Here is a 23,596-nt window from a genome sequence, read left to right as displayed (position 1 = left end):
CAGGTTGCTTATAGTTTGTAACACTTTGTTAAACGTGAAGGAACATTTGATTTTAGAACGTTTTGTTCAAACAATGCTTTCTGTTCAAAACGAAAGTTTTTGTCAAACACTAGATGTTAGAAGCTCCCAAACAACCCGTGTCGAACACATCCATAATGACTTTACTAACCAACAAGCTTTTGACATAAAAATTTAGATTTAGATTAATCAAAATAATGAAAATTAAACAACAAATACATATATAAACATGTTATTGCGCATAACCACAAAATGGAATGAAAAAAAAAAAACCAGCTCCACAAGCTAAAAAAAATGAGTAAGATCGAGTTCCTTCAAGACCATTTGATTATGTCAAGCAAAACAAACATGGTTTCTTTTTCTATTCCAATTCCATTCCTTTTCCAAACCAAACACACAACCTAATGTCTAGTATACCAGATAAGTCTCGACCTCTATGTCAAATTGGCAGAATTTCCATCTACAAATGGAATGGATAGAGAGTATAACCATAGCCACTTAAAATTGACATATGACATACCACAACACAGTCAAATCAAGCTCCTCCATCTGTCCATAAAGCCAATGAAGAAAACAACTGCATCCATGTAATGAGTAATGAATGAGCAACCAGACAGACCTTCAGCATAAGAGTAGTTTCAAGCTCCATCTTAATAGTGCAAGTCAGCAACGCATCTCTCCTCCTGTACAACACAAGGCCACAGGGGACAAATGATTATGCCATTGTCAAATTCTTTTTCATCTACCACTACCACTACCACTATCACTATCTACAACAGCTACTCACTCAACTACAGCAACAGCATTACTCCTCTTAGCTTCTAACACTATTATTTATACTAACTACATTACATATCATAATTACACTGCTAAATGCCTCCGGAATTGCCACATCACAACTGAACAGATAGAGAATCATATCAGTTAATATATGAAAATTATATCACCATAACAAAATCTAATACACACTATAATATAAAGTATATAACCAAGCCAAACACAAGAAAAAGAAGAAGCAAATGATGATTAACCAACTCTACTCCTCAAAAATACTGCTTATTTAGAAGAAAGAAAAAAAAAAAAAGCAACCAACCAAAACAGATAATAGATTACTTCAAGCTACCGAGAATCAATCATCAAGCAAGCCAACCCAACCAAACCAGTCATCCTATTGTTGGCATCCGCAACATGATATTAATTGTCCGATCAAAAATCACTCTTGCTAACCCTGCCTCACCGGACCACCGCCATAACCACCATACCCACCACCACCACCACCTTGCCCGCCATTCCCCTGAACACCATAGTTCCCGGCGGAAGCTTGTGAAGGATCACCTCTCCACCCTGAATTCCCATATCCATTAGCATCCCCATAACCACCACTTCCCATGTAGCCACCACCACCGCCAGAGGACTGAATATCTCCACCGGCACCACCAGAATTGGCAGCCGGAGCACCACCGATACGGCCGCCAACAGCACCATATCCAGCAGGATTCCCATAAGACCCGTCGTTACCACCACCGTATCCACCACCATAACCATACCCTTGACTCCCATACCCAGCACCTCCACTCGGAGATTGACCCGTAGGTGGTGGTGCCGCCTGCGAACCACCACCTCCAGCAACAGAACCACCCCATGGGGCAGCCCCGTAAGCTCCGGCACCACCATATCCGGAGGAAGGCTGAGCATTCCATGAACTCCTTGCTGCACCAGATGGAGCGCTTCCATACCCTGCACCTGCAACATTTGGGTTTCCATATGGTGCACCACCATACCCTGGGGTCCCACCACCATAGCTACCATACCCATTGTAACCCATTCCATTACTCGGGCCATATCCATATCCAGGTGTCCCATATGGTGGAAACCCTCCACCACCACCACCACCACCACCACTCTGAGATTGCATGTACCTGTTGGAATCCATTCTACTCTCATAAGAACCTGTATGTCCACCAGATGCACCATAACTTCCACCACCACCACCACCACCCATAGACCGCCCACCACCACCACCACCAGGGTTAGCATCCTTAGGAAGAGCCCTTTTAACTTCTACTTGCTTACCATTCAAATCATGGAAAGTCTTGTGCAAAACTCTATCAACAGCATCTTCAGAATCGAATGAAATAAATCCAAATCCACGAGGCCTGTTAGTCTGCTGATCATACATTACTACTACATCAGTTACCTGTCCATACGCTTCAAAATACTGACGAAATCCTTCTTCACTCAAAGTGGGTGGCAAACCCCCCACAAATATTTTCTTTGTCCTTGTACCTCCCCCACCACCACCACCACCACCAAAACTTCTACCACCACTTGGGTTTCCAGCTTTTGACACCTGCTGTTCCTCTCTTGATAGGGCCCTCTTAGCCTCCACCTTAAAAAAAAAACATATGGCTAATTGTCAAAACAAGATAACAACTGTGCATGATAAATAAAGACTCAGAAAATATTCAAAGCTCATGTGACATCTATATCTTTCTTTTAACTATTCAATAACAATAGCAACTTGACACCTTCCATCCCAAACTGGGATGCGCTAAAAAATGTAAGCCATCAGAAAGCAAAAAGAATCATAATTGAAAAAATGTTCTAAATCACTGAATAACAATCCCCAAGGGTCTTTTTGGCGATATTTCGTTGGTGCAGATTGACTATTATCCCTATGTTTTTGGCCATCCCCTAGGGCATTTTCAAAAAGCAAGTTTCCCCTTTTCAATAATACATCCAAAATCGAGGTTATAAAAACCAAAAAGCGAGGACACACATCATGTAACGGTTTTAATTCTCATTAGAGTAAGATCCTTTGCGTTAGTCCTACATATAAGTCTGAGCTGGTGTCATTAATTACCACTAAACCAGTAGTGGTAGACACTATTTTACAAGACTAGGGTTAGAAAATATAAAGGTATAAACCTAAATCGGAAAGGAATAAGTAGCGGAAGTAAATGAAATGAAGATTTATAACAAGAAAAGGAGATCTAGGTAGGAGAAATACCGTTCGGCCATCAATGGTGTGTTTTTCTTGAAGAACAGTGTCGAGTACGGAAGGATCTGAAAAGACGACGAAACCAAAACCGCGTGGCCTGCCGGAGATCTTGTCTCTCATTACGACCGTTTGCAGAATCTCTCCATAATTACCAAAATACTCTTTCAGCTTCTCCTCCGAAGTTTCCCATGAAATCCCACCGATGAACAGCTTCCCCTGATCTGAATCCATAGATTAATGTTTATATATATGTATGTATGTGTGTGTCTCTGAAGCTGGGATAGTAAGGTTTTTATGTATATATTCCCCTTGTGTCTCTCTCAGAAACAAACGAGAGAGGGGTGATTGAGGAGGGTTTGTGGCGGAGGCGATGATGGGTCAACCTGGATGAGAGAATAACAAGTGATTGGGAGTAGACGGTATTCTTAACCAACGGATGAGATTTAATCTCTTCGTCCTTGTAGGTTTTTTTTTCCTTTTCTAGATTTTAGAGTCTACAGATATTTTCACGTCCGGAGATACGCGCACCTATGTAAGATTTTGAGCATATTTTGTTCTTTATATTAAAACTTACTATTTTTGTAACCATCAGAGTGAAATTATAAATTAAACATGATTGCTCTCATTAGGAAAAGATTTTGTGACACATAAAACCTTTGTGTATACCATCAAATCACTCAAACATACCAATTACAATTGGTTATCTCTCAGAGGTTGGGATATGTTTTTACCTATAAACTAGATCAGCTATATGATCCTTAAAAAAACGATGTCACTTATGCGTCACATCATCTCCCCTATATATTCATTAATTTTTGAAATGGTTATCACTATATATTTTTTACTTTTTTTTTAATATTTAGATTAAAATTAAAAAAAAAACATAATTAAATATTTCAAATTACGTAAAAACACATTACATAACTTAAATTACTAAAAAAAATAAAAACATAAAATTTCAAACCTAAATTACTAAAAAAACATAAAGAAAAATTTAAACCTAAATAACTAAAAAAACCCATATAAATTAAACATAAAAATTAAAACGTTAAAAACCTAATTTTCATACTAATCCCGAACTTATTGTTGGATTTTCAGAAACTCGGCTAGATTTTCCGCGTCGATATCCGGTTGCGGTTTCGTGTTTAAAATTTGAATATCGGTAAGTGCTTGTTTCCGGCGCCGAACTTCCTCCGTTTCTTCATTTTTTTTTTTGTAAGAAACTTAGAGTTTTGTCAATTCTCTCCGCAAGCACGTCTTCGTTACTCGTTTTTCTGCTTGAAGATGTCATCTTTTTCCCATTTCCCTCTCCTTCAGAGCCATCGAAGTCGTCATTGAGGTTGACACCAAAACCCACATCCGACTCAGAAGTTCTTGCTCTTTTGTTGGAGCCGATTATCGATTCTAAATACGAAGTCTCCAGGTTAAGGACCTATTTTGAACCCTTACGATAAATTTCTCACGCTTTTTGGTGGCTGAACATTTTACCGCCATTCGTGGCATTGTATTGTTGGTAAGCGGTTGATAAAATATTGAAATCGTTGCTACCACTTTTATGCATATTTTTCAGATTTTCAAATATATCGTTAAACGTGGTGCAAGCCGCTCGTAGTTCACACCATTTTCCATTGATCGCGTCGTACATTCGACCCGTTTGCCTTCCCAAAAGCGAGTGAAAGTGATCTAAAACACGAAGCCAAAAACTGTTTCACGTTTGCGTGTTGCCCATCCTCGAGTCACACAATATAGAAATCTAAGTTTTAGCTAAGTTTCCTCCTCATCTTCAAGCTAAGTCATTCCTCTTTTATTTGTAGCTTTTCCTTTTGTTTTCCATCTCCTATATGGTTGTGTTTCTTCGACCCCGTCATCGTCGTCATTTTTCAAGTTTATAGGTGGGGATTGAGAAAAAGGAACTTGAGATTGTTGTGTTTGGAAATGTTGAGATGGTCGTGTTTGGAATTGTTGCAGTTAAAATTGTTGAAAACCTTGAATTTTGGGTTAATTGAATTGTTGTGGTCTTTGTTGTTAGAAATAGTTTGGTTGATATAAAATGGTGGTAAATAAAGATTGTTGTTAAATTGAGGATGTTAACATTTGAATGTAACATTGATATTGATCATTTGAAGTGTTTTTGGTTGTTGGGGTGTTTGAAGTGGTTGGGGTATTTTGATTTTGCTCCATACTCTTGAGAAAAAATAAGAGATTAGAAAGATATGTGAATGATTTTGTGGTGTGAAGTGGTGTAAAAATGTTTGGTATTTATATGGTTTTTAGTAAGGTTAAAAAGTTATTATTTTTAACTCCTAACGGGTCAAAATTTGATCGTTTGCTACAAATGGATTTGATTGGTTGTAACAACACCTAATTGGCCTCGATTCACATCATGCTTACGGACATGGAGGGCGGTGTTCACGCATAAAAACTCCCGACCACGTCACCCTTTACGTGTAAAAAAGCCTTCCACACCCTTCGGCCTTATAACACGCCGGATATCACGTGTGAGAAAGAAAAATGTCATAAATAAATTATAAACGTAATGATCGACCGGTGATTAAAATTAATTTATTAAATTACAATATCTAGATATTTTGTCAATAAGTTTATAATGATATAATGAATATTTCAAATTAATATGTATACTAGTCTGAATATCTGATAAACGTTTTGTATTTCTAGATACCTGATAAAATTATGATATTTAATTCTTTTCATAATATTTAAAATTTGGCATCTTTGTAAAGACACCCTTCGTATGTATAGCAAGGTTGTGATTATGGATAAAATAAACAATTAACGTTATTTATAAAGTATAATGTTATAACAGGTTCATAATATCTACCATTTATGCAATCATTTGGGGGTAAAATATATACAGCACAAGAAAATCAAATAATTAGCTCTCAATTTTAGCATTGTACTGTGAATGTTCATTGCTATAACACATCACAACATAAATATGTAGATATAGAAAGTTACCTATATTTTTTCTACTATTTAAGGCTCGTCTTGACAAATTGTTTTTAGTTTGCATTGTTCAAACATTGATCCCTAAGAACTTATATAATAAACTGAGGAATTATGAATTTTTGTTTGCATTATCTCATTTACTTTGCATTGTTCAAACATTGATCACTAAGAACTTATAATAATCGCGATCTTTTAGCAAATAATATTTGTCAAATTTTGTTCAACAATGTTGTTAAAAAAATTGTCAAATTTACATGCAGTTCAAAATTTAAGGTACAACTAATTATATACTAAAATTGTTATGTTTTATTGAAATAGTATAATACTAACAAACATAAGGTATTTTACTACTAAAACATTAAATTTATATGGCTATAATTTCTTAATGTGTAGTCGGTGTAGAAAATAAAATCTTAAGTGTTAAAAAACACCTAATTTATATTTTATATTTGGGTACGAAGATTAGAGTTAAGGTGTGAGTTCAAGAATTTAGATTATAGTAAAGATAATTGAACATCAATAGATAAGCAAGAAATTATTTTATTTTATTGTTGAAATTTCATCAATTAAAATCTTAATAGATAAGCAAGAAATTATTTTATTTTATTGTTGAAATCTCATCAATTAAAATCTCGCAATCATCACATTTTTGTACATTCTGAAATGGATTTAAAACACATATTACATTGATCTTTATTATTGTTATTTTTATCACAACAATATGAAGGTGTGTATCCTTGGCGTGACAAACAATTAGTCACTTCTTGTATTCTCTCTTTGATCCAACATCTGCAGATCTGCTACATGTATACAAAAGAGGTTAATATTCATATATTGTAACATGACTTCATATTTGAATTTATTTTTTGTACACCTTAAGCATTAGCTTTCTAAACTTGCGTAAGATAATAAATACCATACTATGAACATCTATTTTGTTATGGTTATGATTTTTAATGTATAAAATGTTTATAGTTCGTATGAACTCAAAAAATTTCTCATATAATTTTGTAATTTCCTCATAAATCTAATCCTTTAGATGAAGTAAGTTGTCTAAGACAATAACCGACTACATAATTTTTTACTAATTACCATGTTATATATCTTAATTTCTTTCGATACATATATAGTGTAAAACTTAAGCAAATACTACTAAAAGCAATTCAATAAATTACATGTGGCCATACAAATCAGAAGAAAAATAAGAAGGTAGCGACGAGTAAACATAGGAAGGTTCTTCATGTCAAATTCTTTCAACCAATAAATATATAATTCATTTACATAAGAACTAAACTTTATAAGAATATTCAATATATATATATATATATATATATATATATATATATATATATATATATATATATATATATATATATATATATATATATATATATATATATTGATTTCAAATTTGGAGATTCTTAATTGTTCATTCAAATTATTCCGCAAATCAATGGATCATATAAATAATTCTCATAATTATTATATAGTTTTATGAGATTTATCATTGGAGACTCTACAAATGAATCGAGACATAACATACGTTCAGATAAGAGTTTAAGCAGGAATTATTTATTGAGAATATCTAATAAGATGACATGTGGCATAGAAAACTATTTTTTAATTAGAATATGTAGATTTGTAAAAGTTTATCAATGAAATGAGAATGGTCTTCTTCTTTTTCATTCGTCTAAAATGATATAAGGTTGAACTCTCAACAAAACTAGAACATAGTTCAATAAGATAGATATTTAATAGAAAGATTTTCTTAAGACCTTACAGAGATGAAGGTTACCATGCAAACTAGTGGTGATTCCAACATTTTCTTTTGTTGGGGGTATTTTTGAATAGTTTCAAAAACATAAAAGGTTTTTTAAATAAAATTTAAAATACTAGAGGTATATATATATATATATATATATATATATATATATATATATATATATATATATATATATGATAATAGGGGCATGTCCACCCACTCTTAAAGCTTTAGATTCGCCTCTGATGCAAACTACATCATCAAGGTCACCATGCAAAAATGCATTGTGCACATCCATATGTTGCAACTCTTATTTCTTGATTGTTGGAAGTGTTTGTACGATCACAAAGTTTATAATTGTGGAAAATGAGCCTATACAGTAAGATATTTGATGATTTCCAAACACCACATGTCTAGCCTAATCTTTCTTTATTGTATTGCTTGTGTTGTATTTCATTTTGTTAACCTATTTGACGCCTAATGTTCATTTCCCTTTCAGTAAAGTTATAATGTCACATGTTCCATTTAACTCAACAGTGGTTACTTCCTTTTACATGGAATACAAACATGAGGGACTTTCATATATTCTTAGTTGCTAGACGTTTATATTATGGTAGTTATTTCTACTAGGAAACACCAATGAGAAGAACAAATTACGAGAAATTACATAAAAAGAAATAGGGTATAAAATAGGAGAGGATACCAATAGAGTGATTTAGTCACCATTCTTTATATGTATTAGAAAGTATCAGGGTCATGTATTGGCATGTTTTTTTGAAGCCCTCTACCAAGCTCTTAATTCTCTAACTTAAGGTTCATGTTGATGCATTAAAGTGACCATCAGCAGTTATGAAAAAGCGAAGACATGTTTGTGGAGTTGCGAAGAGTTCATAGAGAGAAGTGATAGAAAAGAGGTAATTATCTAAGACTTGATTATAGAGTTGGATACCAGAGTTAAGAAAGATGTGATGAGTTCAAGCTTTTGTCTTTTGTGGATATAGCGGTGTCACTATAGTAGTGATCACCTTTCTGACGTTGTGTGCTAAGTCGGTGTTGTCAGTCCAAGCATGGGAGGCATGGACGTCTTAATCAAAGATTACTTTTGCATTATCTTATTTAGGGACGTATACTAATTCTTCATATAAATAGATAAGTCTTGTAATCGTTTAAGTGTGTATCTGATCTTCATATAACTTGTAATCAGTTCAAGTGAAACAGAAACCTCCTTATCTTTATCATTATGTTCTTCATTCGTCTTACTTTGTTGTTCACCTTATAATATCCTGTGTTTGAATACAAACCAAGATATGGTTCAACAACTATCATTTTTATTTACGTATATTTGGTGAAATATATTGTTACATTGTTTCCTTCTTAAGTTATGTAACTTATTATTGTTGAGCTACATATGATCCTAAAGGTTAACCTACATTCCGCATAATAATCTCGCTTTCACTTAAAAGCTCTTCTCTCAACAATTGGTATCAGGGCCATAGTGGTTGCTTTTTAATTTTATTTGAAAACATATAATCGTTTTTAAAGAGAAAATCTCATTTAAAAGGTCTTTTATACCAATTAGCTTATTTTTTTTCAAAACAAGTTGTCACAACTAGGAATTCTAATGCTTTTGTAAACATTAACAATGATAACATTTGTGACTAAAACTTGAAAGTATGCATGATGTTTATTCAATAACACCAAAGTTCCATCAATCACTCTATACAAACACTTCTAATAGTCAACAAAAGATTGGAAACCATAAAAATCTGGGTTTAAATCCATTGAGGACTAGGATTTCCTAATTGGGCCTAATAAACGAATAAGCTTCCAATTTGACTACTTTGGGCTTAGAACCCTTAAATGGGCCCTAATTGGACCCACTTTCATGAAACTTAACATTTTGGGCCATAATGAGCCTAAAATGGATTAGTTTACCTTTAATGGGCCTTGTTGGGCCATAACAAATCTAATTAACCCTAATGGGTCATAAATCCATTCTTTTATACAAAAATTGGGCTGTAAACTACCCTAAAAGCCCAATGGGACGAAAATTTTTCTATGGACTTCACAATTGCGAGCAATACCAAAATGGGCCCAAGATGATTCCTTTCCTCTTTCTTTAGCCCATTTCGGCCCAACATCATTAAACAAAAAAAATATGCAAGGGGGGGTTGACTTTGGAGGTGTCACCTCCATATTATCCCCCATGCAACAAGGTAACTATCTCATATACCCATGCAATGTCACCTCACCTCTCTCTCCCCTCTCTTCTTCTTCTTCTTGGCCGAAAACCAAACACACACACATACATCCTTCCAAATCCTCTCCAAACACTCTCAAAGATCATTCTCTTCTTCTTCCAAGATCTCGAAATTTTGCTAGAGTTCTAAGGATGTTCATCAAGTATTTGTAATCTTTGGTAAGTTATTGTGTAACTCCAATGCTTTTGATTCAAGTATAGTCAAGGAATCTCTCTTTAAACCACTCTCATTCGTGATTTAAGCTTCTAAAGATCATCTTGGATTCAAAACTCTCTTCAAGAAGTGATCAAGGCCGAAACCTCCATCTTTTCTTCACAAAAAGCAAAAAAAAAAAACAAACCCAAGGTGAGTTCATACCCCTTGTTTTTGGTTTTTACTTGTTTTTTGGGGGAGAATACAAGTACTATGTGTTGATCTATATGTGTATGCTTGTTATATATGATTTCTTTGGTTTATGTTGTGAAAATATGATATTATTTGCTAAATCTTGAAATATATGGCTAAAGTGTGAAGGATACATGAACAAATAACATAATAAACAACTTACTTCAAAGATCTAAGTGTTTTTATTCTCAAGAAGTGAAAACAAAGTCGAAATCTTTATAAGTGTCGTTTTTGCCAAAAATAACAAAGATTTGGATAAATTATGATATTTTCTGTTCTCTAAGGATAAAATGGTATTATTCCCATATAAATATGACTTTTATGAAAATAACACTTTTATAGGGGTTAAAAACATAAAATTTAGCTTATTGGGCTTTAATTTGGGCCTCATGGTTTTTGGGCCCAAATTGCAAAAAAAAAAAAATGATCTTTGAGGGCTGAAATTACAAATTTATCAAGTATGAGTTAAGAACATAAATAACAAATTTCAAGGGTTGAAAATGTCTTTATTTCCAAATAGGACTAAAAATGCAAAGTTTTTGGATTTTGGGCTAAAATGGTAAAAACTGCGAAAAATTGGACTACAAGTGTAAATCTTTTTAAATAAAGGGCAGAAACTGTCCAAAACTTTATTTTGGGCTGAAAACACTATTTAAATAAGTGTTTGGGCCGAAAATGTCAAGAAAAATAATCTAAGGACCTAAAATATCATTTTCATTAAAATGGGCTAAATTTGTCATTTTTATTAGAAAAAGGACTGAATTGTTCAAACAATTCTTTTTGGTTCAATTATGTTAATATTAAAATAATTGTGTCAAAAATACAAAATTTTATAACTTATGGATTTAAAAAGAAAAATATATATTTTTATAATCTAAATATTGTTATAAAACAATTGACAAAAATTGTGTCGTTACGATTGAACATTTCATGTAAAATAAACCTTACCACATTAATACTATACAAAACAACTAAACAATATAGTGGTTGGGATTAAGTATTTTCTATTCATGCTTGTTGGGCCTTCGTGACCCATTAACATGATTATTGGGCCCAACATAAATAGTACATGTTTATTGGGCTTCTCGTGACGCAACTACATGCATAAGGGACCCTCAATGGCTTTAAATGCTATTGGGCCTTAGAGGCCATTTGCATTGCTAGTATGGTCCAAATCAATCATATGTTTGATAGACTATCGTATCCGTCGCATACTCGACAACCTAAATTAACATACATGATTAATGGGCCATAGTTGTCCTTTCTCGTTTTGTTGGGCTTTACTCATACTCATGTAAACAATAAACGGATTGTGATCAATGCTATTCAAATTCACAGGGTAATAATTGGGATTAGTGAGAATTATCGGTTGGCACCAATGATTGCCGGTAGTAGCTTGTAGTTATTAACAGAGTCTCTTGGAGGGAGAGTGAGAGTTTGTGTATAGATCTATACGGGGGTGACTCCCCTACACCTAAGCTGTTTGTTGCAGTTAGACTCAGCCAGTCTAGGGTGACAAAATCTTAATTCAAGACCGGCATTCGATAGAATGCCAAGACAGGCGAATTAGTCATTATTATGCATGGTTATAACGACTCACATAGAGATCCATTACCATCTAAGTAATCATGGGAAATCATATTCATACGTTGTGACGATACAATAATACAAAACTATCATACTATTTATACCGGAAAACATCGGGTTTTCAGAGGGAACAACATTATTCACTTTTACTTCCAACAACTATAATACACGAAACTATTATGAAAGGCATTTTACATTTATATGTTTTGAAATCATTCACAAATATACTTATGGATCTTCACACCTTTTTCATAAACAATCTCTGTTACAAAAAATATCGGATTTTCTGGGTTTTACAAATAATACAAAACATTTACACATCAAACCTGCTTATGAACTCACCAACATTATATATGTTGACCGTTTTGAAAATAACTTGTGTTCTTAGGTGACCGTTAGAATGAAGAATTATCAAGCGTATGTCTGAATGTCTTTTGTGTGATGTCATTCGATAAACAAAATATGTTTGGGATTATGTAATGTAAACAATTTACACTATGTGAACAATGACGGTTGTAATTTATTAATGCATGGTGATGTTTATATTATGTCTCATGTATATTCTTTGTTATGATATTTCAATTTAAGTCACACGACCCCCCGGACGTTTCCGCCATCTGGTTCGGGGGTGTGACAGGTTGGTATCAGAGCAATGTTTATAGTAAACTATCATATCTAACCATACATGATATGCAACTATAAACACAATGGGACTAAATAACTCTGAACAAAACAAAATTTATACTTATTTGTGTGTATTAGGATAATAACCTAACAATACTTAATAAAAGCTTCTGGAGGAAATTGAACACTATGATTAAACCTGGGCAGTTATGTAGTTATATTAGGTAGTGTTTGTTTTTTGTCTGCAGATCTGCGTGGCCTCTTCTGTCTGCGCTGCGCAGACCACGCGCAGACATTAGCCTTCACAGACTGTTTGTTTTTTTGAAGACTGAAGACCTAAAAATGTCTGCGCGCCCTCTTCTTGGCGCAGATGTGGACCAGAGTCTTCTAACATCTTCAGACATCTTCTAGCCTAAAAAAACATATATATCTTTATTTTTTAAGGTTTTTTTTTTAATTTATATTTTTTCCAACTTTATTAATGATAAACAATTTGAAAAAAAATTACAAAACTTAAAAAAAAAAAAAAAAAACCCTTCGGCGATACAAACATGATATTTTTGACAAATTTATAAATAAAGATTTATTACAATAATAGTCGTTGAAGTTGTTTATATAAATATGAAAAAAAAAATCATAATATATTCTTATATTTTTTTGCCAAATTTTGTAAGACATTATTTAATACAGTATCGTTAATTTTTCGAGAAAATATTTATGGTACGTTTTTAATGGATTTAATTAAAAAAATCGAAGTTTATTTCCATCCATTTATGTATCAAATTCTTTGATCACTAATTATAATGTTTAGTTATAACTTTGCAACCAAAGTTGTTGGTTTTTATCAAATATATACGTTAATTTATATCAATTTTATTTTTATTTTTTATACAATAATACATAAAAGTTGATATAGATTCGTTAATTATTTATAACACAGTCATAAAAATATTAAAAAATCACTTTGAAATTTAAAAAAAAAAATCAGTTTATTTAGATTTCAGTTTATTTTAGAAGCCCGCAGATGTTAAAAAAACAAACAGTCTTCTTTTTTCAGATTGTAGACGTTTGGTCCACCTCTTCTACTGCAGATGTCTACAAATGTGGTCCGCAGACTGCAGACATTTTGCCTCAGAAAAAACAAACAACACCTTAGTGTCACACCCCAAAACCGAGAACGACGGAAACGTTCTGGGGCGGAGAACGTCATGTAATGTATCACAACAATGTAAAGTAGTAAACAAGAAACAACATCATCCATTGCATTAATAGTATAAGTTTCAAGTACATGTGTGTTCTTTTATAATATACAACAATAAAATGAATAATCAGAAAATAAGACGAGTCTGGATTGCTCCGTCTTCACAAAACCTGGTCGTCGTACCTGTCTATTTGCGACCTGAGAATACAAGTTATTTTGAAAGTAAGTATCAGCCAAAAAGCTGGTGAATTCATAAGTATTAATGTGTTTTTGATTTGTAAGACTTGTAATGAAAGACTTGATATTGTTCTGAAAGAAAGTTCGTATAAGTGTGGAAATGCTTGTAAGTAATCGAAACCGTTTGGTAAACCTTAGAAATCCCTATGATTCCTATTAGTATAGATGAAATCTTCTACCAAGACCTAGTTGTTTTGAAAGTAGTCTTCTACCAATACCCGACTGTTTGACAATTATTATTAATATAAGAAATTGTATCCTTTGGTACTAGGATACTCAAAAATGATTCACCTCATTGGTTATGTGGATGAGTCACAAGATAATGGTAATAATATAACTAACTTACGTATTATCCCTTTATACTAGGATAACTAACTTACGTATTATCCCTTTATACTAGGATAACTAACAGTGTTAACTTTAGACATCCGTAGATGTACATTTACCTCTGTTGCTAACAGCTGGGTGTAGGAATAGTTAATCCCTTAAAGTATACCTGTAATGGTATCAACCGAAGACATCCGTGGATGTGCATTTACCTCTGTAGCTAATAGAGATTCTAGGAATGGTTAATACCGTAGAGTATCCTTTGGTACTAGGATATAAAGTCCAATCTATCTTGTCGATGATGTGTTTGTATCACAAGGTAAAGATAGAAAGGAGAACTATATAACAATATCTAGACATATAATATGTAATAGTAATTTGCCATATAATGTCTATGTAAAAGTATTCATGTATAAGTATTCATGTAAGAGTATTCATGTAAACGTACTCATGTAAGCGTATCTATGTAAGAGTATCCCTATAAATATATCCATGTAAGAGGAATCTCTGTAAGAGTATCCCTTCATATAGCATGTAGTCTAGACTCATGAATGAACTGACTCTGGTGTAATTTCCTTTAATAGGAATAATGTTTTGTATCCCCTAAACTATTCCTATAATAGTTTACTATAAGTCTAGAATGTAATTGATGAGTGTCCAAGTAGATTTATACACCCTTGCTACCCAAGAGCGTCAGAACAGAATTAACTGATGGAACATTTATGACTATATATGTACACATGATATATAACTGATATTTAAACGACCTTCGGATGGGTAACCGATATCCCACCAGACCACATCCAAATCGAGGAAAAGGAAATAGGGTGGATAGCCTTCCTAAGACTTTCAAACATTTCTTATATAACTATACATATACAGGCATGCAATTTATAATATAAAAGCATAAAAGAAGTTTTGTAAAAACGTTTAAAAGTCTAATAAAGAATTTGTGACTTGATGTCAGTTTATAATACGATTGAAAGTATTTTGTTTGATAAGACAGTTTAAGTATACGGAAAACCACTGTTTGAAAACACCTTTGTAACCGAGTTTGAAAGGAAGCTTACAGTGTGTAAGACAGTTTGATAAAGAGCTTTAATCATGTAAAAACATTTAAGAAAGTCATTTGAAGTAATATGTTTAGTAAAACTGCTAAAAATGTAGTAAATCCATTTGTATACTAGTTATAAATCCCATACGATTGATTTATTAACAACAAGTATCCCAAAATATTGATGTTTTTCGTGCCAAAATAATCGTATGTTTGTAGTACCAAAGATGGACACAAATACATACCGTAAGATTTTAGGAAAGTTTAATTTTTACCTATATTTGACTGATGTTATATTTCATTGTCTCGAAATATCGGTTTGTCACAATAAGGGATAAATATAGCGTGATCAACTATATTTATTCAGAATATGACCAACATGTGTTCGGGAGTAGTCATAGGGAGCAATGAATCCAAAATCCTACCCCACTCTCCAATAACTCTAGGGAATTTGTGACAACCCAAATTTATTTCCATTACATAACCCCGTTTTCACTAACGGAATTCGTCGTTATATATAAATTCCCGTAATATTTGGAGTCATCAATAAATAAATATCTATTTATCTGTACTTCTCGACATTATCATTTTAGTATAGGTAAATATAACTTGTAAGTGTTAACCCCGTTAACAAAATAAAGTTATATTACTTTTCAACCACTTCACCCGGGTAAAAAGTTTAAACCCCGTTAAACTTGAGCATCGGGTAGTCGTGTACTGGGTGCAATACCCGAGGCATATTTAAGAAAATTTGATGCCACTTTACACCCTTTTACCACCCCAAACTTACACTCTCTCACTACTTTCCCTCTCTAGACCCGATTCCGACTCCAAAACCGTGAATTCCGGCTTCCAAACGTAAGAGATTCTTCCCTAAATTGTCCTAAACATACTCCATTGTATTTAGAACACAAAAATCATGCGAATTAGTGCAAAACAAGGAGTTTACGGCCTAAGAAGCCCCTTAGGCCGTAAACACCCCAAATCATTACCAAAGTTCTGTTTTTCCTTCCTTTAAGCTTGTATACTAATTAAGGAAATTACCTAGATGAGTTTGGACATTACAACAAAATTTTTTAGAGCCTAAAAGGGAGTTTACGGCCCAAGCTTGTGCTTACCAATTTCCATGTCAAATTGTCCCAAAAACTCATCTAAGGCATACTAGAATTTAGTTATGAGTTTAGGAAGTGCTTAGGACCATTTAACAACTCATTTTGAGGGACAAAATGGATTTTACGGCCCAAGCACAAGCTAGGACCGTAAACTCCCCAAAACATAACCAAATGAAGGTTTTAAACCCCCAAATTGGCCCTAGACATTCACTAGAATTATGGAGGATTGAATTAAGGCCTTAAACATCCATTTGGGAGGAGAACAAGAGTTCACGGCCAAGCCTAGGGGCTTACGGCCGTAAACTCCCAAGGAGTTGCCTTTGGGCCGTAAACTCCAAGGGAGTAAACTCTTGGACTCCCCCATAAACCCTTCTTGGCCTTGTACAATCCCCGAGAACCACTTATAAGCCCTAAGACCCCGAATCAATGCTAGAATGTCTAAATGTTTTCATAAAAGGCATAAAAATGATTAATTCTTTGTAAAACACATATTCCCCATGTTATTAGGGTCTTAAAAGGTGTACAAGTCCTTATTTGGCACCAAACGCTCAACCAACACTTTCACCCGATTCACCCGATTTACCCGATTAACTCGATTTCAGGTGAGTTCATACCCCTTTAATGAACCTTTCAAATGTTTTTATATGTTTTAGGGGGGGGGGGGTTACAAGTCAATTATACATGTTTATGGAAATTAATCACATGTGATTACTATCCGTAGTTCAAATCACATGTGATTTACCACTATGCTTTATAAAAGGATTTTACGTTTTCAAAACTATTTTGAATAAATAAACAACTTTTTAAATGTTCCCTTTGGACAAGGTTTTTCTTAAATAAATTTTCTTATAAAATGTAACCACACTAATATATTTATATAAGTAAGACTTGAAAGACTTAGGACCGATAGCTCGCCTTATTTCCTGTTCTTGTTTGATTGTGGGCTTAAGGTAGTTGTTATCCGTCCGACTGTCATTGATTTCTTAGTTATATATCATGTATATTAGTGTTGGATACGAGCATTTTCATTTCATCCGATGCTTCAACCACTAAATTGGTAAGAACTATACACACTAAGTTAACTATAATAGGTATAGTTAAGGCCATTACTACTCGCTATAACTACTACTCTACACACCATAATACACACTATTACGAGACGATACACTAATAAGAGAACACACTACGAGCTATACTAAAGACTACTACACTATAATACAAGAAAAGGCACTAAACAGAAGATAACACACTAACTCACTACGAGATACTCTATTCACTACATACTATGCCCAGAGTTTTCCGACCGGAAGACGACGCTACATGTATAGATCTATACGGGGCAGATACTATTACATCCCGACTGTTAACTTCTGTCCGAGCTGTGCAGGCCCAAGGATGCCACTACTTCACTACACTGTGTATGACCGGGAAGGTCATGGGGTTCTCTATTGCTCATACTATCGGTAACATACAAGGAATACAATATATCCACACTAAAATACTAAACTAAAGTCTAATTTAACATCCCGAAGTAAATAAGTATCTATCACTAAAGGGAGTTTGCACCTCTATTACTACTACAGGCATATCCTATCTTATTACATTACTTATTGGAGATTCCATAATATACTTTTACGATAAACGGTTTTCAAAGATGAAGATTTCTTGTTTCTTAAAAGTTTTAACTTACAATGTATTTTCTAGAAAATATAGGATTTTCTAGGGTTTTCTACTACTTATGAATGTAAATTGCAGCTTTTCATACTATCGGTTCTAATGCATGTTATACAAAAACCCACACTAAACTCTTATGAACTCACCAGCTTTATGCTGATATTCATTTTCAAAATAACTTGTATCCTCAGGTCAAAGATAGACAGGTACAGGTTCAACATTTTGGAGAAGGTGGAGCATACAAGATCCATCTCTTATTTTTGTATTACTTTTGGTGTTTGTTGAACATTACAAAACACACTTGTAACTAAACTCACTATGTAAATGAAATGGTTGTATGTTTCTTGTTTTTACTATTATGCAATTGTGATGATACTGTACATGACGTCCTCCACCCTGAAACGTATTCCGCCGTTATCGGTTTTGGGGTGTGACAGATTAGTATCAGAGCATTGTTTATAGTGAATCAAGTATATCAACCTATAAAAGATATACGAACTATAAACACTTCGGGACTAAAACAGTCTGACCAAGAATATATGTTGTTAAACATTTAAAAGATTTAACTAAGTATATATATATACACACACCACTATAAAATCAGAAGTCAGTATCGCACTAGAACAGAACAAAAGTATTAAGATTGTTGGATAGCACAATTGGACTTAGAGACATATGGTCACATTTGGGGGGATGTAGCCTGATCAACTACGTTTTCCTGGGAGTGACTAGCATGTGCCTAAGCTTGGTTTTGGTGTTGCAACAAGTCTAAAACTTACCAACACTACCACAATAACGTTAGCATAAGAATACTATAGGAGTATTCTGTACCTCTAAAATATACATGTGTGAGAACCAAAAGGGTCGTTAATAGTGGAGTAATAGTTGCTAAATGGATACCTTCCGATTACATGTGACTAGGGCATTATAGACTTAGAATCTGTGATCTTTGCTTTACTTCCTGTTCCTTGTTTTGTTGTGGATTTAGAGTTAGGGTCACTTATTCGAGTGACTCTCCTGCCCCGGTCACATGTAATTAGTATGCATTATGCAAGTATTGGTCTAACTCGTGACGATCATCTTATAAGTATTTTAGGTTAGTGCGTCTATCAATCTTCTTTTCCCCTTTTCTCGCATAGATATCATGGCTAGCTTCCACCTTCCAGGCGACCTGTACTACCCAAACCAGGGCAATGGAGGATGGCTCGACGAAGAGCCGGATGACAATCACCCAATCCCTCTAGATGACCACCGAGCAGAAGGCTTTTCGGATAACTCTGACTCCGAGCCAGAAGTTAATAACCTACCTCCCGGAGCTCCGAACCCCAACCCCCGTCCGGCATTTCAGGGTCCCACTCCTATGTGGGCCATATCCTTGCACCGATGGAGCGAGGAGCAGGGCCAACCCTTACCTTACAATGGAGATCGAAACAACAAGTATCCCAAAATATTGATGTTTTTCGTGCCAAAATAATCGTATGTTTGTAGTACCAAAGATGGACACATATACATACTGTATAAGAAATGTGTTTGATTTATATATATATATATATATATATATATATATATATATATATATATATATATATACATAACAACCCTTTTCATCTCAAAAGTTATGATGTTATCGTGATATATTTTTCATGTGAAAGTTTCCCTATAATTGTTATAAATCACCTATTATTCCGTTGATAAAAAGCGTATAATGAACTTTATTATATAACACACGACAATAATCGAGTATTTAACTTGTATTCCCCCCTTAAAAGCATATAAAAGTATTTATAAAACATTTAAAAGTGTAGTTTATAGGGGTATGAACTCACTTGATTGATTGAAGAAATCGTGACGAAAACTGAGCAGAACTTCTACTCAAGAAAGCAGATCTCTCGAGATTCTCGTGAAATCTCGGGAGTCTCGGGAGTGTAAAACTTTCTTCCCACCTTGGATATGAAAACCGGGCCTTTGGGATGACTCCGAGGGTTGAAACGTAGAGCTTCAGCGCGCGAAATGAAGGAAATTAGCAAATTTAGCCGGCACCCTCGCACCCTTTATATAGGGGCTGGAGGACCTCGGTACGCGAGGCGTACTCTTGTACGCGACGCGTACGAGACGTCACGGGTGACCGCATCCTCGGTCGAAGCATTGGGGCGACGTGGACGAACCGGAGCCTAGCATCCGAGTACACGGGGCGTACGACGGTACGCTGGGCGTACGAGGGATCGGACCGATGACTCGTTCTTCGGATAAAACCGGGTTTTAATTAAATTTATAGTTTAATTAATTAGAAAACTTCAAAAATTCATATCTTTCTCATACGAACTCCATTTTCGACGTTATTTATATCTACGCGAAGGTGAGACTACGATCTACAACTTTCGTTTAGACTCCCTCGGCTAGTTTTGATTTATTTTTAATATTATATTTTTAATAGGCCGTGACAGGATAAGTCCGTTAAAATTCAATAACTCCTTCATCTAACGTCCGTTTTCGTCAGACTTTTTACTGTTGCGCTAGTATTGTTGAGCCCTTCGATTCTCATTTAGATTGTGTCGGCTAAAAGTCTCTCGATCTCTATTTCGAGTTTTTAGCTGTCTACTGTTATATCTGTAACTTAGAAAAATCACAACTTCCTCATACGAAGTCAGATTTGGACGTTCTTTTTATGTACGTTTACGGTTTGATGATATCTAAAACTTTCATTTAGATATCTAAGGCTAAAAATTATTGTATTGAAACTTCTCGTTTTACGTCTATCAGTGTTGCCGGTTTTGCCGAGAATCTTCGGTTGGTCATAACTTCTTCGTTATAACTCAGATTCTAGGGTTCTTTATATGTACGATGTAACGCCTGTGTTTCTGGGCTTGCCATTTTTAGTAATGTAATAGTCTAGGTTAACCTTTGTAACCCGTTTTGAAATAATAGAAGTGTATTATTTGAATATTATGTGTTTTGTGCTTAATTGCTTAATTATGTGATTTGATTAATTAAGAATAAAAATAAGCGTCAAAATTTAAGCTTAAAATAAACTTGATATCTTTTGATAATGTTGTAGTAGTTAAAACAAGGTTTCCGAAGACATAAAGAATGCCGAAATCCGAGTTATAACGAAGAAGTTATGACCTGTCGAAGTTTCGCGACAGAACCGACAATGCTGAATGACGTAAAAAGTGGAATTTACGTTAGAGCGATATTTAGCCTTAGTGATCTAAATGAGATTCGAAGATCTCGTTGTTAGTATCAAAGCGATAAAAAGTTAGGCGAGAACGGACGTCAAAGGAAGAAGTTATGGATTTATAACGAAATTTTCTGTCCCAGCCTATTAAAAATAAATAATAAAAATAAACTCAAAATTAGCCGATGGAGTCTGAACAAAAGTTGTAGAGCGTAGTCTCACCTTCGTGTGGATATAAAGAACGTCGAAAACGGAGTTTGTATGAAGAAGATATGAATTTTCGAAGTTTATTAAATAATTAATAAATAAATTTAATTATTAAATCCGGCCTTATCCGAAGACGAGTCACCGGACTCATCCGGAGTACGCCCCGCGTACAACAAGAAATGTCGACACTTCGGATGATGCATGCAGTGACGATTTCGGAGGCATGTACGCCCCACGTACAGGCGTACGCCCCGCATACTGGGAGGTTCCAGCCTCCTATAAATAGGATGCGAGGGGTCCTGGCATAATTGCTCATTTCTTCTCCATTTCGTGCCGAAGCTCTGCATCTTTACCCCCGAAGCCCCGGTAATATTCCCGAGTCCCGAAACAAGTCCCGAGATCCCGAAGATCCCGAGAAGTGCGGTTTCCGAGCCGAAGCTCTGCCCGCAAGAAGTTCGATTTTTGTAGAGATCTTCCAGATCTGTTGAGGATTACTAAGTTTGCAAGTCGTAGTACTGTCTGATCATCTTCTGATCAAGTGAGTGTATACTACCTTTCATAAACACGATAATAATACAAGTATGATTTGAGGGTACTAAGTATATTGTTGTTTATATGTGTGAGTGTGTGGTTATTTTCTTCTAACGCATAATTATCAAGTATTTAATATAAAATACGTGTTATGTGTATATTTTGTTGTTATATGCGTGAATGTATATTCACTTTCTTCTATCTCATAGATATGAATTATTCTCTATGAAATACGTGTTATGTGTATGTGTCTCATCTGTTGTTTTGGAATATGTATTGAATGAGAATGCTATGCAGGTTTTAAACTATGTATAAAAATATATATTTTTATCTACTAATATGTTTGGTAGAACATGGGTAGATAGTTGGTGTGTAATAAACATATGAGAGGCCTCGATGTTGTTTTGATCCAGTCATCTAGCGGAATTTATATGACGACCATGGACTTTTCTAGACAGTCCAGTGGAATGCTAGCAGGCTCATAACCTGTAGGTGTTAATGAACTTGGGTGTTCATTCGTTGTATTCCATCCCCTCATAGTTGCCTTATTTGACTTATATTGCTGAGGAACCCCCGAAGCATGTGTTGTCACCCCGATGAAATATTCTTAGACTAGGTCCCTTGTGTTAGTTATTTTAGGGACATAAAGTGAGAATAACGGGAATGAGTAATTGGGTTATTGTTGGTTGATAATAATTAATTTAATTATTTATTATGGGTTGAAAACCCTATATGCTCACTAGGCTCTCAAGCCTGACCCACTCAGTTTTATTTGTATTACAGGAAGTGGCACAAGGGCGTAAGATGGATGAACCATCAAGTTATTTTGTTTACAAGTCTGTATATGTATATATTTGTTGAATGACTTGTAATGTTATCGTTTATGCTTATTGGTCTGTATCGGAACATGACACCCCGAGTTTTGATTATATAATGAAAATACATTTCTTTTACGAAATGCTTTGGTAAACATTGTTTTATCATGTTTTGGTTTTGGGAACAAATTCCGCAACTCTTTCAAATCAAAAGGATTTACTTTGAAATTATTTTACAAGCATAAATGAAAATCGGTCTTTTCTGGCCGAGATTTTGGGGATGTCACAGTTGGTATCAAAGCATTAGTTTAAGCGAAGTAGGAATTTGTAGGATTTCTAGACTTAAACTTAGAATGCTAAGTGAAATTTTGAGATGTGTGTCTGTTATATTTTAGACACGAGCACTAGTTTATTTTAGGAAAGTTTCCTAAAATGCTTTATGTGCTAAATGTTATATGTTGCCATATATGATATTATTTGTTCGGATCTATGGTCTGTTGCCGACCGGATCTAGAAACTTTATGTGTGTAGGATTCTAAGCGTACGTCTACGATATTAGAACTAACATGTAAACGTTTCGGAGTGATAAGGATGATTTGAATATCTATCGTGAATGAGGATCTAATTTCACCTTATTCGGTGTGTAGAAAAAAAATGGT

At 34.4% G+C, this 23,596-nt stretch overlaps 1 protein-coding gene across 3 annotated transcripts; it reads right to left on the bottom strand.

The window, feature by feature from the left end:
* Positions 1 to 327: 327 nt before the first annotated feature.
* LOC145000029 (heterogeneous nuclear ribonucleoprotein 1-like) lies at positions 328 to 3,487 on the bottom strand. Of its 3 annotated transcripts, none has more exons than XR_013661091.1 (3): positions 3,029 to 3,487; positions 1,112 to 2,407; positions 328 to 701 (listed from the first exon to the last, which is right to left on the bottom strand). XR_013661091.1 is itself a non-coding variant. In XM_078959175.1 (2 exons), exons 1-2 carry the CDS (start codon positions 3,248 to 3,250, stop codon positions 1,241 to 1,243), a joined length of 1,389 nt encoding a protein of 462 aa, XP_078815301.1. In that variant the 5' UTR covers positions 3,251 to 3,487; the 3' UTR covers positions 927 to 1,240. The 3 variants fall into 3 exon arrangements, 1 of the variants encoding a protein (XP_078815301.1); XR_013661092.1 differs by having other exon boundaries at positions 1,132 to 2,407; XM_078959175.1 differs by lacking the exon at positions 328 to 701 and having other exon boundaries at positions 927 to 2,407.
* Between the last annotated feature and the right edge of the window lie 20,109 nt (positions 3,488 to 23,596).

Source organism: Lactuca saligna, chromosome 6 (assembly GCF_052625555.1).
Source record: "Lactuca saligna cultivar CGN05327 chromosome 6, ASM5262555v1, whole genome shotgun sequence".
Lineage (NCBI taxonomy): Eukaryota > Viridiplantae > Streptophyta > Magnoliopsida > Asterales > Asteraceae > Lactuca > Lactuca saligna.
Note: the sequence above shows the minus strand (reverse complement) of the source record. Positions and strands in the feature narration are given on the sequence as shown.